At 34.9% G+C, this 15,030-nt stretch overlaps 1 protein-coding gene across 4 annotated transcripts in view; it reads left to right on the forward strand.

The window, feature by feature from the left end:
- The window catches only part of FMN2 (formin 2), a 145,200-nt gene that overhangs the window by 14,680 nt on the left and 115,490 nt on the right, over positions 1-15,030 (forward strand). For all 4 annotated transcript variants that reach the window (XM_048937759.1, XM_048937758.1, XM_048937761.1 and 1 more), the window contains exon 3: positions 8,784-8,950. In XM_048937759.1, the coding sequence (XP_048793716.1) occupies positions 8,784-8,950 (167 nt within the window). The remainder of the gene's footprint in view (positions 1-8,783; positions 8,951-15,030) is intronic.

Consider the following 15,030-nt stretch of genomic DNA (forward strand, 5'->3'; position numbering starts at 1 on the left):
GCCCAAAAAGACATCAGAGGTTTTTCTTTCTTTAAAGAGCTGGACAAAGAAATGTGTGTTTCCAGCAGCCTATAAAGACCTGGCACCTTCACATCACAGATCGCTGCCAAAACTAAAAGGATAAAAATGAACAGAATTAAATGCTTACTGAGAGGAACCTAGGCACCTAGGAAATGCAAACTGGAAGTTGCCAAAGATGCATATAGTAACTAAAAGGTTTGGTTGATGGACATATATTGAGAGTTTTAGTAATGTACCTCTGTAATTTTCAGTGCTATTGCATTAGAATCTGAAGAGAAATAAAAATGTAGAATACTGCTTCAGAAGTTTGCATCTTGTTCGTATTTTCAGTACTATGTACCACTGTTGCATTATAGTTGGGGAATTGTTGCTTTAAAATTCAGTTTTTGAAAGTCATTTTGGGACATAACAAGAAACATTCTTACCTCTCACTGTATGTAAGATAGAATTCATGTAGTAAAAGGTAAGGAATTTTATTTATATACATACTTTGTCCCGGCTTATGCTGAGTAGTGTATTTGTCATATTAGAATATTCAGAGTGGGAGATAGAAAATCTTAACCACTGCAGAAGCAAAATCTTAAGGAGCTTAGTGTTCAAGTTAGGAAGATAGAGTGCCTTAGGGACGATGGAGAGCTTAAGAAACTTGCTAATTTGCAAGAATTAAGAAAAAATTGTCACAAACCTTCACAAATACTTCATAGTTAGAAGCTCTGGTGATAGCCAAGTTTTAATACCTGCTTTTCAAAAAGTATTATGTTCTTGCAGAAGTTCGATGCCATTTCAGTCCTCTCAATTTAGGCTGCAGCAATAAGCAAGGCTTTGGGATGAATCTTGCAGTAGGAAACTGTATGATATAATTAACTATTGGGCATATGATAAAAGGGTATAGAAAAACAGTATAATCTAGCATGGTTTCTTAGCAATGATCAATAAGACTACATTGATAACTTTATGTGAAGCTGCTTTCTAGACAATGCAGAAGTTGGTAGGAAGGAATTAATCCATACGTAATAGAATGCTGTGGATCTCTTACCCAAAGACAAAAATTTCTGGTAGCTTTGGCAAAGGACTGTCTTTTCTTTTCCTCTATGGAAGAACGACTTTGTTTTGGTCCACTTCTACCTATGGCAGTGACGGCTTTCTCAGGCAGTGGGATTTTCTCACAATGCAGGAGTAGTTAATGCTATAATTGGTGGTGTTGCCATGTCTCATAGCATGTTCCTCTTGGGCTTGCTGTTTAAAAATACAGATGCTTAGTTCAACTGTGGAATGCTATTTACTTGAAAACTCCAGTTGTAAAATCGTTTCCGAGGTAGCCTTTTACTTTATTAAATGTGATATTTCCTTGTCACCTGATTTTTTTTTTTTTTTTTTTTTTTTTTTTTTGGTGGGATCTCATTTTCTGTTTTTTTTTTTTTTTTTTTTTTTTTTGTAAACTGCAGCCTTTTTTGTCAGGGCTTGAAAGAATGTCATTGCTGTTTGTGTGAGGTGTTGCTGCCACCTCTTCTGTGCTATGATACTGAGGGTGGCAGCAAATGCAAGGTTATCTTCTGAGCTACAGCTTGCACCCTTCTCACTAAAGGGACAGCACAAGGTGCCTGGGTCTTTGAGGGTTACCTTGAACACTTGAAGCTGTTAGTATTATGTTTCTCCTTTTGGGATGGACCACTTGTTCTAGTTGAGTCAGTTGAAATCTCAGGGATATGGTTATTCAAGCTCTCTTGCACAATCCAGAATCTGTTTAGTTAAGTGGAGATAACTTTGGGAATGAAATAAAGGAAAAATTTTACTTGCTTGAGTTGCTCAGTAGATATATTACTTCCATAATATATCTCATATCTAGTCAAGGTTATTCATGTAAAATTTCTAACAGCATACTCCTATAATGGGAGGGAGGCTGAGGTGCCAAAGAATTTGGGAAGCTTGGCATAAGAAAATCATGGTATTTACTGTCATAATAAGATACAGGATTTACAGAAGAGAAAGTAATCACAGGCGGTTTTATTATTGGTGTTTTTTGAGTCTATGAATGTTATCAATCCAGCATGAAATACTTTTTTTTTGTCTTTTAATAAATATGTACTACTGACTTTGAAATTATATTGAACAGTGCATAGGATGGAATAGAAAACTGGAAGGAGGAGAGTAGTGTTCTTGTATGTTGCTTTCCTAATTCTGTTGTTTAAACAGCCTTTTTTCTTTTGGCTTATGTGTTTAAGATTTGTGGGCTCAGTTCCTATGATCCATGTGAACAGAGACAGAAAATCTGTAGATGGAATATCAAAGGAAGAAAGGATAGGCCTCTAGGGCATTTTAATGCATTCCTAATTTTAGTAATGCTTTAAATACTAGAATAAGATATTATGTATTTTTACAGTATATGAAAATATAAGGAAATCCACTGTTCTTTCATCCCTTAGAAAAAGGAGAAGTATACAGGCATTTAATGTAGTTATTAGCCAGTACATTGAAATAAAGGTGGAATGAAATATAATGACAGAAATCATATCCTGGAATCATGGGAATTTCTACTATCACCCTAGATCTTGACATATTTTGCAATTATTAAGGTTTAAGTTGTCTGGAAACTAACATGTATTTTGTTCCCATGTATCTTTATAGTGGAAGGATTCAATTATTATTTTGCTGTTACGAAGCTTTGTTGCATGTGCTGCCCTGTTGCTTGGTGATATTCTGTGACTTCTAAAACAAAATTGAGAGAAAAATGTTACATGGTTTTAAGGAAGAGTATGTTGGTAAAGATTCAGTCACCTTTAAGAAAACAAACAACAAAATCCTCACAGGATAAGAGATCTGGAAAAATATTCCACTCTAAATCAGCAGAGGATTAGAAGCTTTGCAGTGAAAAAGTACATTAAATGAGTTCTCTAATCCAGGAATAGTGGGTGTAATCTTTCAGGTCAGTCTTTGGGAGAGTAAGAGACTAAATATTTTTAAATGGAAATATATGTTTAAGATGCATTTGTGCAGGGTTGACCAACATAGTCAGCTCTTTTTCTCATGAAATAATAGAACAAATTATAGTTTTTTTCCAAGTTCCCTCTGTACCACTGAAGAACTCTGAGCAGCTGTATGTTATGCATTGTATATAGGCTGACTGTTACAGTTTAGCTGAAAACTATGACATTTGAAAAGAATATGAAGTGAAAGGAGAAATTTAAATGTTAATAATTCAAGGATCAAAAGTCTTACAATTCTTTAATATGTGAAAGTGCATTAAACAGCAGAAGGGTGAGAATGAAGTGTGACAGCTTTACACTAGGCATTAATCAGCAAGGTTTTGCTTTGCATTTTGGGGAAATCTGATGAGGAAAAACTCATACCATGAAGTATTTGAGGAATTACATGTAGTCATTACAGTATCTTTGTCTCTCAGATATGTCTGTGCTCTTCCAGCATTCTGGAAAGCACTTAATGCTGCCCGGTTTAGGTGTTTTGTCAGGTAACTTAGGCTTAAGTTATGATCTTGATATTGAAAGAAAAAGAGACAGTAAACATTTTGGAGACAGAAAGCATTTTGGAATTATTGCATTACCTAACTTCTAACTGCTGTGGAAATCAGCTTTTTTATTTCCCCTATTTTATTTTCTTTAAATTTATAGAAATAGGTTTGCATCTGTAATCCTGCGTGAATTGAAAAATCGTAATAAGGCTACAACTGTCTTTCTGTATTTTTTTCAGGCTAATAGAAAACATATGCTACATAGATATACACCATTTCATCATCTTTCTTTTCCTGTTTTCTTGTCTTATGCTCCAAAAATAGAGCAATGCCCATGGTAGTTTTTGCTTCAAAGCTTATCAAAGACCTTTCCTGTGTGAGCATTTATGATATCACTGAAATTAGAGGGAGAGGAAGGAAAAAGAAATTGCAATCTGATTTCAGTTCTTGAAGATGTAAGCAGTATGTGTATGAGTCATCTATGGCATGAATCTGAGTAGGGCTTTCAGGATTTGTTACACTGCAGTCATTCCCTTCTCACTGGGAGAAATCGAAGTGGAAAGACTGTCTCCGGCCTGTATAGGTTAAGGTTTGCTGAAGCAGCTGCTCTGCTAATGGTAGAAGTGAGGTCTGATTGTCACAGGAGAGCAGCAGAAGAGAAAGCTTTTGGACTATAACTCAATGTGGTTGTCAGGCTTGACTTTACTCACTGACAGCTGTGCTCTCAGGCTTTTGCAAATGCAATGGAAGAATAAGAACCACATATTTAAAGATAAATGTTGAGGGTGTAACAACAGTCCTCTCAGTGAAATGTTGCAAGCAATGGTGTGATGCAGTACATCAATGCATTTTTTTTTTTTTTTTTTTTTTCCTCCCAGTATGTCTGTGACTACTGTAGTTCTTTATTCTGTTTCTCTTCTGTTCATCTTCTTCATCCATCCCTCACTCTTGCCTGGATAAAAATATAATTCCAAAGCCTACAACAATGTGCTTATGGTATTGCTTGCTCTTAAGGGTTTTATTGAACTAATTTAGTTAAGATTTGCCACTGCCTTTCTGTGAACTGCATTGAACATGCTTTTAATGTTCGGTAGTCTCATACGCAGTCCAGTCTAAGGTAAACCCATATTTCATTAAAGTGTAGCACTTTTGCAACTGCTTGAGGAGAAAAAAACGTCCTGGAATATAAGGTAGCTGTGACAAACCAAATGCATTTCCTTCTAAAATAGGCATCCTTCCCTATCAGAAATGAGCCGATCAAGATCACAGCAGACAAACCAGTCCAGATTATCCTTCCTAACAGTAGCAGTTGCTGCTGTATGTAAGGAGAAGTAATACAAATAGACACCTCTCCAGAGCAGAGGAGAATCTTTGATTTTGTCTGGGCTTGTGCCCAGTAGATAAAGCTTCAGTAAACCTAAAGTTGAAAATGAACATTCAAGAACTGCAAATGTTCTGTGTTTTTTGAGAAAGGGAGACAGCATGAAAGGAAACTATGCTAGGCCTTGTGAGTTTTTGTTCTCTGGTGAATGACTTGCATGTTCTACAGTTGTTTCCAATTGTGGTTTAGATAGTGTTTTAAGTCCTTGTGATGGGAGAAAAACTGTAATGTTACAAAGGAGTTGGCAAGATCATAATGCATCATCCAAATTGATATGAAATGAAGAAGTAGATGACATGGGAGGTGGAGAAGAAATCTTTACCTGTTGAGAAAGTATTAAAAATACTGCTATTGAAATTGACTGGAACTCAACTTTTGCCTTAAATACCTCTGTGACTTTTTTTTTTTTTTTTCTGTTTAAGGGATTGAGGGATTAAATTTGTAAAGCTGGTGTTTCCAATTTTATGCAAGTTGTCAAAATATTTTTATTGAATTACTTCCAGATGTGTAGTGTGGATAGGGTGCTAGCAAACCAATTCCAGTTCTAAACAAAGCTGGTTTATTGAGTCTGGTGTTAAAGAAGGCATTTCACTATAACTCCACAGAAATATAATCTTTGTCTTTTGCGTATCAAAATCATAAATATGACTTCTGCTTCACAAGCTCCTTGCATAAGGTTGCTTTGACAAGACTGCAGGAGAACATAGAGTCAGATGGCAGCAAGACAGGGTAGATGACTGGCATCCATGGGCTATGAAAGACTTTGAAGGACTTCAGTGCTGGAATTCTTTCACAACAGTGAAAATTATGGCTTTTACCTGAATGCAGGGGCAGGAGGAATGCAGGTTAATGGGGGGGAACTACTTACTAGTAAGAGGTGGCTTTTATATGTCCTGGTCGTATGTAAAGCTTCAGCCCTGTCTGGAACTTCTGTACTGCAGGGACTCACCCTGCGGCGTGGATGAAGTTGCTTTATGAAAATGAATAGCATTCTGCAGTACTGAAATGCTTTTTTTCAGTAAAGTATTTCCTCACCCCATTTTAAGAAAAACATGCTGTCTTTTTATACCTTTGGCTTTCTGTTTTTTGGTGAGAGAAAGGTTTTTCTGATTCTTGAAATAACCATTCATTTTGATAAGACCCTAGATAGTTTGATGCAAAAAATCAGTGGTTTGACATGGGTTTAAATATATTGCTCATTAAGTAGTCTAAATTTATTATGTTATAATGTTGATACAGGGATTTTTTTCACAGCTGTTCACAGAGGAGCTATTTCTGTATGCACTGAAAATCAAACGTGTTTCAGCTTGCTTTTAGTAAAATGTGCTAAAAGAGCTGGCTAAACATATTTTTTGGAATTTCAATTTCTCCCTCTGTCCTCAGGTCTCCACAACAAGAGCAAGGAGTGCACACAGTGTTAGAGCATAGATATATCAAAACATTATTACCTTTGTCTTGATGACTTTTTTTTTTTTTAATTCTGTGTATCTGTTGCAAAGGACACTTTAATAACTCTCAGGTTTCCTGCACTTAAATGACTGATGCTTAAAAATTAAAAAGTAGTAGCTAACATCATTAAATAAGTTTTACTACCCTACATATTCAAAGGCTGATAATACACTAGAGAGAACACTTCAGGTACAGATGGATAAAATGGCATAAGTAATGCAGAGTAATATGCAAGAAATGAAGTTCATCCATGTTGGTTTTTTTTTTTTTTAACATATTTTCAGAATCCTAAACTGTTCTTGAAAGTTGTTAAAAGGCAGCAATATATAATAACTACTATACATATTAAACTGAGTAAATACTAAGGTTCTGAACAACTAACAGAGTATTTGATCATGAGCAAGACTGTTAAGAAATTAGGGAATGAATGGGTAGATGGGGAGGAGGGGTGTAAAGGGTATAATTTCCTGTCTTGTCATTTACAGATATTATTCCTGTTCATTAGCTTAAAGCAGAAGTGCGTGGAGTGGCGGAGCATGTACTCCTGCACATCCAGGAGAAGACTCTTTTAAAATGACAAAATTCTTTAAGTGTTGCAATGTCTGGGGAAAAAAAGAAGTCATAACCTATAATGCTATACATGAATTTTGAATATTTAAAATCTCATGAAGAAATGTGTAGTGTTCTGTGTATTTCAGACAGATGTGAAGTATCGACTTCCCCATTCTTTTTCATTACTTGTAGTCTCATTTAGCTTGGTGAGTTTTCATGTTGTTGAACTTCAGTTAGCACTATTACATTTATAATATCATGTGCTTTGCTCCAGGGATGCTACGTATTGGTTCACAGTACAGTCATTAAAATTTCACTATCATTAGATAAATAAAGGCATATGTTCAGTAAGCAGTTACGGCATCACTCTATAGGTGATGAAGCCAAAGGAACAGAGGCAAACTAATCAGCAAGTTGATCAGAGCATAACAAAAGCCATGTCTCTTTTGCCTGGCTTACAGAAACGTGTTTAATAAAAGGCTAGGAAACTTGGACTAATAATTTAGAATTATCAGATCTTGTAGATGTGGGGAGGAAAATCTTAGAAATAACCTCTAATGTTTTATTGTATTGCTTATTTTAGGCTGAATTGCCACATGAAGTTAAAATAATACAGAAACTTCGGGCTAAATCTCAATATCTTTTTCAAATCACATCCAGATGTTTTTAATAAATCCTTTTTATGTTTAAAAAGCCTTGAAAATTTTGCACTTGAATAAAATTTTAACAGAAATCTTTTTGCGTTTTTACAAGTAAGAAGTTTTATTCAGTTAAAACAACACCATAAAAAATGACACCAAATTGCTTTATTAATGTCATGAATTTTCTTTCTGGAAAGTAACTTTGTCTTCCAGAGAGTAAGTGGAAAAAGCAGACTATACAAACTGATTTAGGTACAAATTATATTCACAACTAGTTCATACTAAAACATGTGATTAACTTTATTACTCCCTCTGCCTCTTCCAGTAGGTCTATTTCAGCTCTATTTTTATATTCTGTAAATCCGTACATTGGCATCTTCCGACATTTTGGAACTTAATCAAGTAATTTAGTATTCTTATAATGTAGATTGTACTGCAGCTTGCATATATTACTGACTTTTTTCAAGTCTCTTCCTGGCTACATCTACAGAGTATGAAGATCTTTCAGACCTCTAGCACTGTCTCCTCCAATGTGCTTTATATCATACACTCTCCTTTCCTGGTCTGATCAGAGAGCAGTGAAAATCCTTTGATCATGAAATCCAGCCCTGTGACAGGAATGGATCACTTTTCTGAATCTTGGAAAGTTTTACTTCTCTAAAATCTGTATTGCTGGTTGTGGCACTGCATTTTATCTTGGAACACTTTGCTGGAGCTGTATTAAATATCATTTTAAGCTGAGTAGTTATCAATTTTTCTTTTTGTTGTCACTGCTGTTGTTATTCTTTTGAGACTTTCTCCACAGTACTAAAGCACAATTTCTTGAAGTCTAAGATTGCTTTGATTCAAAAAAAACAAATGCAATTCCAAGAGCTGGGAGACTTGATTCCACGATAACTTTGTGCGACACTCGTGGAAAAAAAAGTTTCAATTCTCAGTAAACTCATTTTTTTTCCATCAGGAAAAAATGTAATTGTATAATATAAATAGGAATTTGATGCTTCAGTAACAAATCTTGCTTTTCCTGCTCTACAACGCAGCCAGCTAAATGTATCCTTTCTTGAACATCCCAACTAATCAGGCTACAGATAAGACCAATGATTAGATATGAAGAGTTTGTTTTATTATCAGGTGCTTTTCTCCACAAGTTTTTTAATATAGATTTTTGATTTCTTTTATTTCTTGAGATTTTCAATAAGCATTGTAATGCCTTAATCTTTGTACTCCATAGATAGCTACAGATTCTTATTGATTTGTGTCATTGTGTTGGCAGGACGAACTCTGCTGGAAAAGCTCTTCAGCCAGCAGGAAAATGCACCGCAAGAAGAAGCAGAAAAGCTATGTTCTCGTATTATTGCATTGGGACTCTTACTTCCATTCACCGATTGCTTCAGGGAACCATGTAATCAGAGTGCCCAGCAAAGCACACCCACTTTTGATGTAAGTACTGGACAAATTTTCTTTTGTCTGTTTTTCCAAGAGGGATGTAATTTATCAGTGCCTTATGACTGTCTGGGAGAGAGAATCAGTCTGGAGAAGGTTAGCCTGTTTAACGAAAATTGCCTTTTTATATATTGCCAGCCAACTTCCTGATCTCACATACATATGCTTATGTACATAGTTAAGCTTACTTGGTTTCTTGGCATTATAACTCATATCTTATTATGTACTGTTGCTCTGTAGTTTTTTAGTCTTTTTTTACACGAAGTATTTATATGAATCCAGGTGCTTTATAGGACTACCAATATTTAAATCTAATAGCTGCCTCACCAAAAAATATAAATAAAAAATCAGTCATAACCAAAACCAAGAGAGCACATTGTAAACGGAACACAAATTACACATCTAGCACAGACAGTTCTTTTCCCCCTGCTCCCCTTGAAAAGGCACTGGATGCAAAATCGGGCAAGAGTTAGTATAAATTTACTGGCATTCTAACCACATTGTTATCTCTGCCTTTGAGCTATCTGGCCACAGTGCTGTTATTGGTGGCATTTGCATATGGTTACAGAATTTAAGAAGGGACAGTGTTGTAGACACAGCCTAACACACTATTCTTCCCCTTTGATAATAAATTCAAAATTAAGATTTAATTCTACTGTATGATACTGTAGTTGAATTTTTACGGTGAACTTATTGTGAACTTCTCCATTGAAATTTTAGCGTTAGTCAGTCTGTGCATCAAATTATGTGACTGGAGATAACCAGAGTTTTATCAAATCATCTCTATTTTACACATAAAGCTGAAACTTGCTTAGATATGGTTAGCAAATGACTGGAGTGAATATGAGAGACCTTGAGTATTTTTGATGTTTTAAATATTTTTCATCTTGCTGAAGGGTAGTGTAGTATATAGATGATAAAAGGAGCATGCAAAGAATAAATGTCTGTATATATTCTTAAAACAAACAAGCTTTCCCATATAACCGAGCTTTTCTAAAAATGTCTATAGCAACATTGAATTATTGTTGTTATTGTTTTGCTTTTTAAAAAAAAAAAACTTGAATGTATTTTCAAACTAGAGGATCTTTTTTTCTGGGGGAGGAGATAAATTGAGGAAAATTGACAATGGAGTATGACTATAAAACTAATGTTATTCAGGCGATTTAACATTGCATTACATCTGAAAGTTTCTCTTTTATGGTTTCACATACTCATCAGTTTATTACTAAATATGTTTTGTCAATTTGTTTAAAACAGTTTTAGCAGTATTCTCAGTTCTCCTTGTTTTAGCAAAGATTCAGTTAATCTTATCTCCTTTAGAGCTTTGATTACAATATTTGCTGGAAAAAAAAATCCTCCCCCCCAAAAAACAAACAAACAAACAGGATTTTACTGTTATCCAACCATTGACAGAGGAGTTAAACTAGCCATAAGCAGTGTTTAAAAGTTTGCCTATCTAGAGTTAGGAGGTGCAATAGTCTCTTTACCCCAGATTTGGGAGCATAGCCAGTCCCGTACTCTTCTTTCATCTGAGCTCATCTGATGTGCCGCTTAACAGCCATTGCCTCCAGTTTCATGCTGGATCCCCTTCAGTTTGGCCAGGTGACCTTTTACTCAGCTGAAAATGCTGTCAGCAAAACTCCTGTATCCTTGTCCTGGTAGGAGCCAGGTTTAACTACCACCTCATTGTCCTCCTACTCTGCTACATCCAACTCTCGTGATTGCTTATTCCTTCAGTTACTCATGGGAATGTTTAGATTTTTTTTGTCTCAGTCTGGTTCTTATAAAGTCTCTTAAGTCACTCCTTCAGCATGTTTTTTGCTGGATTGCCAACTTTTTTTTCCCACTGAAATCCTTCTTTGGATCTCTTCTTTTTTTCCTTCTGTGACTGATCACATGTATTTCTGAGTTTTCACTTAGCTATGTTTTTTGTATTTATTTTTCATGTTGAATAAAATCTGTTATTCCTCTTTTGCTTAATGTGGTCCCACACACTTTTTTTTAAAAGAGATTACAATTTATGAAAATAATTCCATATGTTTTGTTCACTCTGAGATCTATTGCTCATGGCCTGAGATGAATGTAAACAGATTATTTAAAAGTCATGTTTAATTTAACATGGCTAATGCAGAACTCTGTTGTGGCTTGAAATATTTGCAGTTGTACACTGATTATATTCTCATCTTCTTTGATTATTCATGTCCAGTAGCCACCTTTAATTTTCCCTGTTGTGCAAGTATCGAAACCTCTGCCTGTGTTCTCAGCAACACAGCAGAGCACTGTTTCTTTTTTTCTTGGGATATTCCAAACCTTTATGTGGGGCTCTGTTTCACCCCATTAAATGATTGTAATCTTTACTTTTCTCATTCGATCTTGTTTCTTTCTTTTCCACACTGATTTGTGTTAGACAATATGTGAAGACTAAAGACAACTTTCACAACTCTTGCCTTTTTTTTGCACTTGTATTTCTGCTGTGGGCTATGCTGTGTGGAACTGGTGCTCATTCCTTTGTTACTACATGATAAACGTAAAGTACAAAAGAATACCCAATGAAATTGTCAGAAAGCTAGCAGCACTCACAAAATTTTTGCTGCGGATATTTATAATCTGGTCAGATTGTGGATGGATTTTAATGATGGTAAGAAATCACATGTTCCTGAAATGTCGGTGACCTTTCTGTCAAATTTCAAGTTGTAGTCCAGTAATAGAAAGTTGAGATCTGTGATAAGAATTTTTTTTGTTCTATCTTGGCCTATTTTTGTCAGCTATTTCTTTGGGGGGAAAAAAAAAAAAAAATCTGACAGATGTCCAGAATAAAAGATTAGTCTGAAAAATAAAAGTTGAGCAAAGCTTTAACACTAACAGAAGTAGACAGATTAGGATTTTTAAGATGTTTGCTTTTGAGCAGCAATGAAAGCTTTCACTCCAGCTTTTTCTACTTATTTTATAATAATGAAGAATAATGTACATTGGCAGATTCGTTCTCTAAAAATGTGATTGCCTTTTTGCTGGTTTCCTCCCCCTTAGAGGAGCTGCTCATTATTGGCTTATGAGTGTCATGACTTTTTGCTTGTCACATTATCTTCACTGCATGTCATACTGCTTTTTATGAAAGAAATTTAAAAGTATATTTTAAAAAAAGACCAATCTGGTGAATGCAAAACTTTTAGAAGGATAGATTAAAGAAAGTCTATTCAAAGAATGTTCTCCAAATAATTATTAGTTTTTTGGTGTTACTGTAGCCTTGTTTTCCTGCTCAGTTTCTTCCTTTTTAGTAGCTGTGACTTGTTCAAAAGTGCTCCTAAGGAATCAGATGAAAATCAAATATACTCTCTGATTGAAAGGTATATAATAAATTAATGCTTTGTGGAAGACTGTCAGTCTGAATGACTGTGGTATGTTATTTAATAATATTATTTATATAGTGCAGGTGTAATCTTCATGTTTTTTGCATGTTGCCTCATTATATTATCCTGTTAGAAATCAACATAAGTTTGAGTTTGCTAAACAGTTCATCTTCAGAAAGAATGCATCCCAGGCAATTTCTGCAGACATTAATAGAATTACAACTTTCAACAGAGGTCTTGTTATTTCTATTAATGATGTATAACAGGAGCTAAAATGTGGCTGAACATGGACAGTCATCAGTAAAACCTCCAAAATATATTAGGATTGAAATTGTTTGGACACCAATAAAGGCTGACATTCTCCTATCAAAGTGAGGCAACTGTATTCAGTTTCACTGTTATTAAGAAATTTTGACTGTACTTGGTACTTATCTGCATTTTATCCAGTTGTTGAAATTATTACTACTTTAGAGATTTAGTTCTGGCAAAGCAAACAAGAAAGTACGTACATCCAGGTGGTGTAAGTAATAGCTGGTAAGCTAGTAGTCGTGGGATGTGGTCTTCCACGTGAAAGTTTGAGTCTCATGCATAAGGTGACTAGATCTTCAGATTCTTCTGTTTCATTGTGAGAGAATCAGGTAAATGCGGAAGTTCAATCTTCCAAGCTATACTAAAACCAGAAAAATGAGTAAAAGGAAGACCAGAGCAGTAACTCTGAAATTGAATTAGAATAGTTGTTGAAATTTAAAACTGATACATTTTCTCATAAGAGCCCTAACCAGGGCTATTTGCTCTGTTGGCCTTTCTTATCCATTAAACACAAGACAGAAAGATTAAGAGTTTGATGCCATCAACAAGTTTGTTCTGTTTTGCTGATGAGAATAAAATCTTTTCTAAATTATCAGTGGAAAGAAGTGGTTCATGGGTTGTGGAACTTGGGAGGTACTTCAGTGTGTTGTTGAGGCACCTTAGTTTTCTTAAAAAGAAGCAAGTCAGTCAAATAACTAAGGTGCTTAGTCACAAATTGAGTTCATGGAAATAGAATGCTACTTCAGCCATATATTACAGTATTCTGACTAACTTGCTGATTTTTCAGGCTTGCAAGGCATTTGTGTTCACTAATACAGACAAAGGTGGTAGAAGCTGAGGGCTGTGTTTAATTCTGCACTCTTTCTTCTTTTTTTTTTTTTTTTTTTTTTTTACAGTAGTTAGATGGAGCTTTGCTACTGAACCTCTCATCAAAAAGTAAACCACTTTTCCTTTTCTTGATAGTATTGATTTCTTTATTTTAAGAGCTGCTTAAAATAAAGCAGTCTCCTGCTGGTAAGAGTATTCTGAGGTGGATTGGCTCTAATTTCTCAAACTAAAACCTTGCTTGTCCAATTAACTACTTACATGCAGTGGGAACAGGGAAATGTGTATTTAGTATATTAGAATGGTTAAACTTTCTGAAAGGAAATATTTCTCTTCCATCTGCAGTAAAGATAGTGCTGTTTAAAGTACAAACATTTGCATACAGTGTGGAACAAGCAAGCTCTTAGAAAAGTTCTTACCTTAGAAATCTCTTTTTAAGCTACAGGAACAGAGCGAGTTAATCCACAGACCTGACTGTGTACAGCTGTATTCTCAACACTTCCTACTATAAATGGTAAAATGTCTATTGATTAGTTATCATCAGATCCTTTAGCAATTTGCCTCACCCACGTGCAAATGCTATGCAGTTTTAAGAACCAGAGGAAAGTGCTGTGTAAGGATATGTGAAAACCAGAATCCTCCACGTGACATGACATCTAGTGCACTGGACTCAGAGAGCCTTAAGCTCTCAATGTCTGCACAGAAATGAGTCCAAATAAGACTGGGACCACTCAGTAGTAAGATTATTTTTTTTATCAAAAATCTTTATACTCTTTAATAGTGGAGATTGAGCAAGACAAAGTGGAAATTCTAGATGTATTCAACACTTGATCAAGGTAAGAGAATTAATTTGCTGTGCTTATAATGATAAATAGTAAAAACTGTCTTTGAGGAAATATTTCAGAAGTTGGAGGTGGAAGTCAGTAGTTTCATGTATCCCTATAGTAAATTTATTAATGGTAAAACAAAACATGGATACTTTACTTAGATTTTTTTTTTGTTGTTTATTTTGCTTGAATAGTATTTCAGCATCACAGAATTGACTGCATATAGCCTTTATCAAAATTTTCCAATAATCATGCAAATTTGTAGCAGTATCAGTTTTGGAAAAATATATATTACTATATTGACTGAGAGGGAGCTACAGACTAAAGGCAAAGAGATTTTGGACTATATACTGAGAGATTAAGAATTAGGACATTCAAATGATTTGTCTTTTGGACTGTGTGAAAGTGAAGATAGGACTAATTTTTTTCCCATTTTCAGTGCCATTTATAGAATATCAACTTGGCAAGTTTTTCAGACTACCTTTCTGTGAAAAGGAATTTTCATATCTGAAATTCTGTTTTAAGTTTACATGTAGTCTGTAACCAGGTGTTATTAAATACCTTCCTTATATGTCAATCAGTGATGCATTTTTATTTTGTTGTCATATATCTCTGTAAGTATCTATTGCATTGCAGACTCTTCCCTCATCTTTCTTTGTGTCAAATAGAAAATGAAAGATTCAAAAACAAGCAGAACGAACAACAATAACAACAAAAAATCTTCTATAGTAACCAAGGTTTAGGAATATAGGATGGAGTTGTCTGATGT

This window comes from Lagopus muta, chromosome 2 (assembly GCF_023343835.1).
Source record: "Lagopus muta isolate bLagMut1 chromosome 2, bLagMut1 primary, whole genome shotgun sequence".
NCBI lineage: Eukaryota > Metazoa > Chordata > Aves > Galliformes > Phasianidae > Lagopus > Lagopus muta.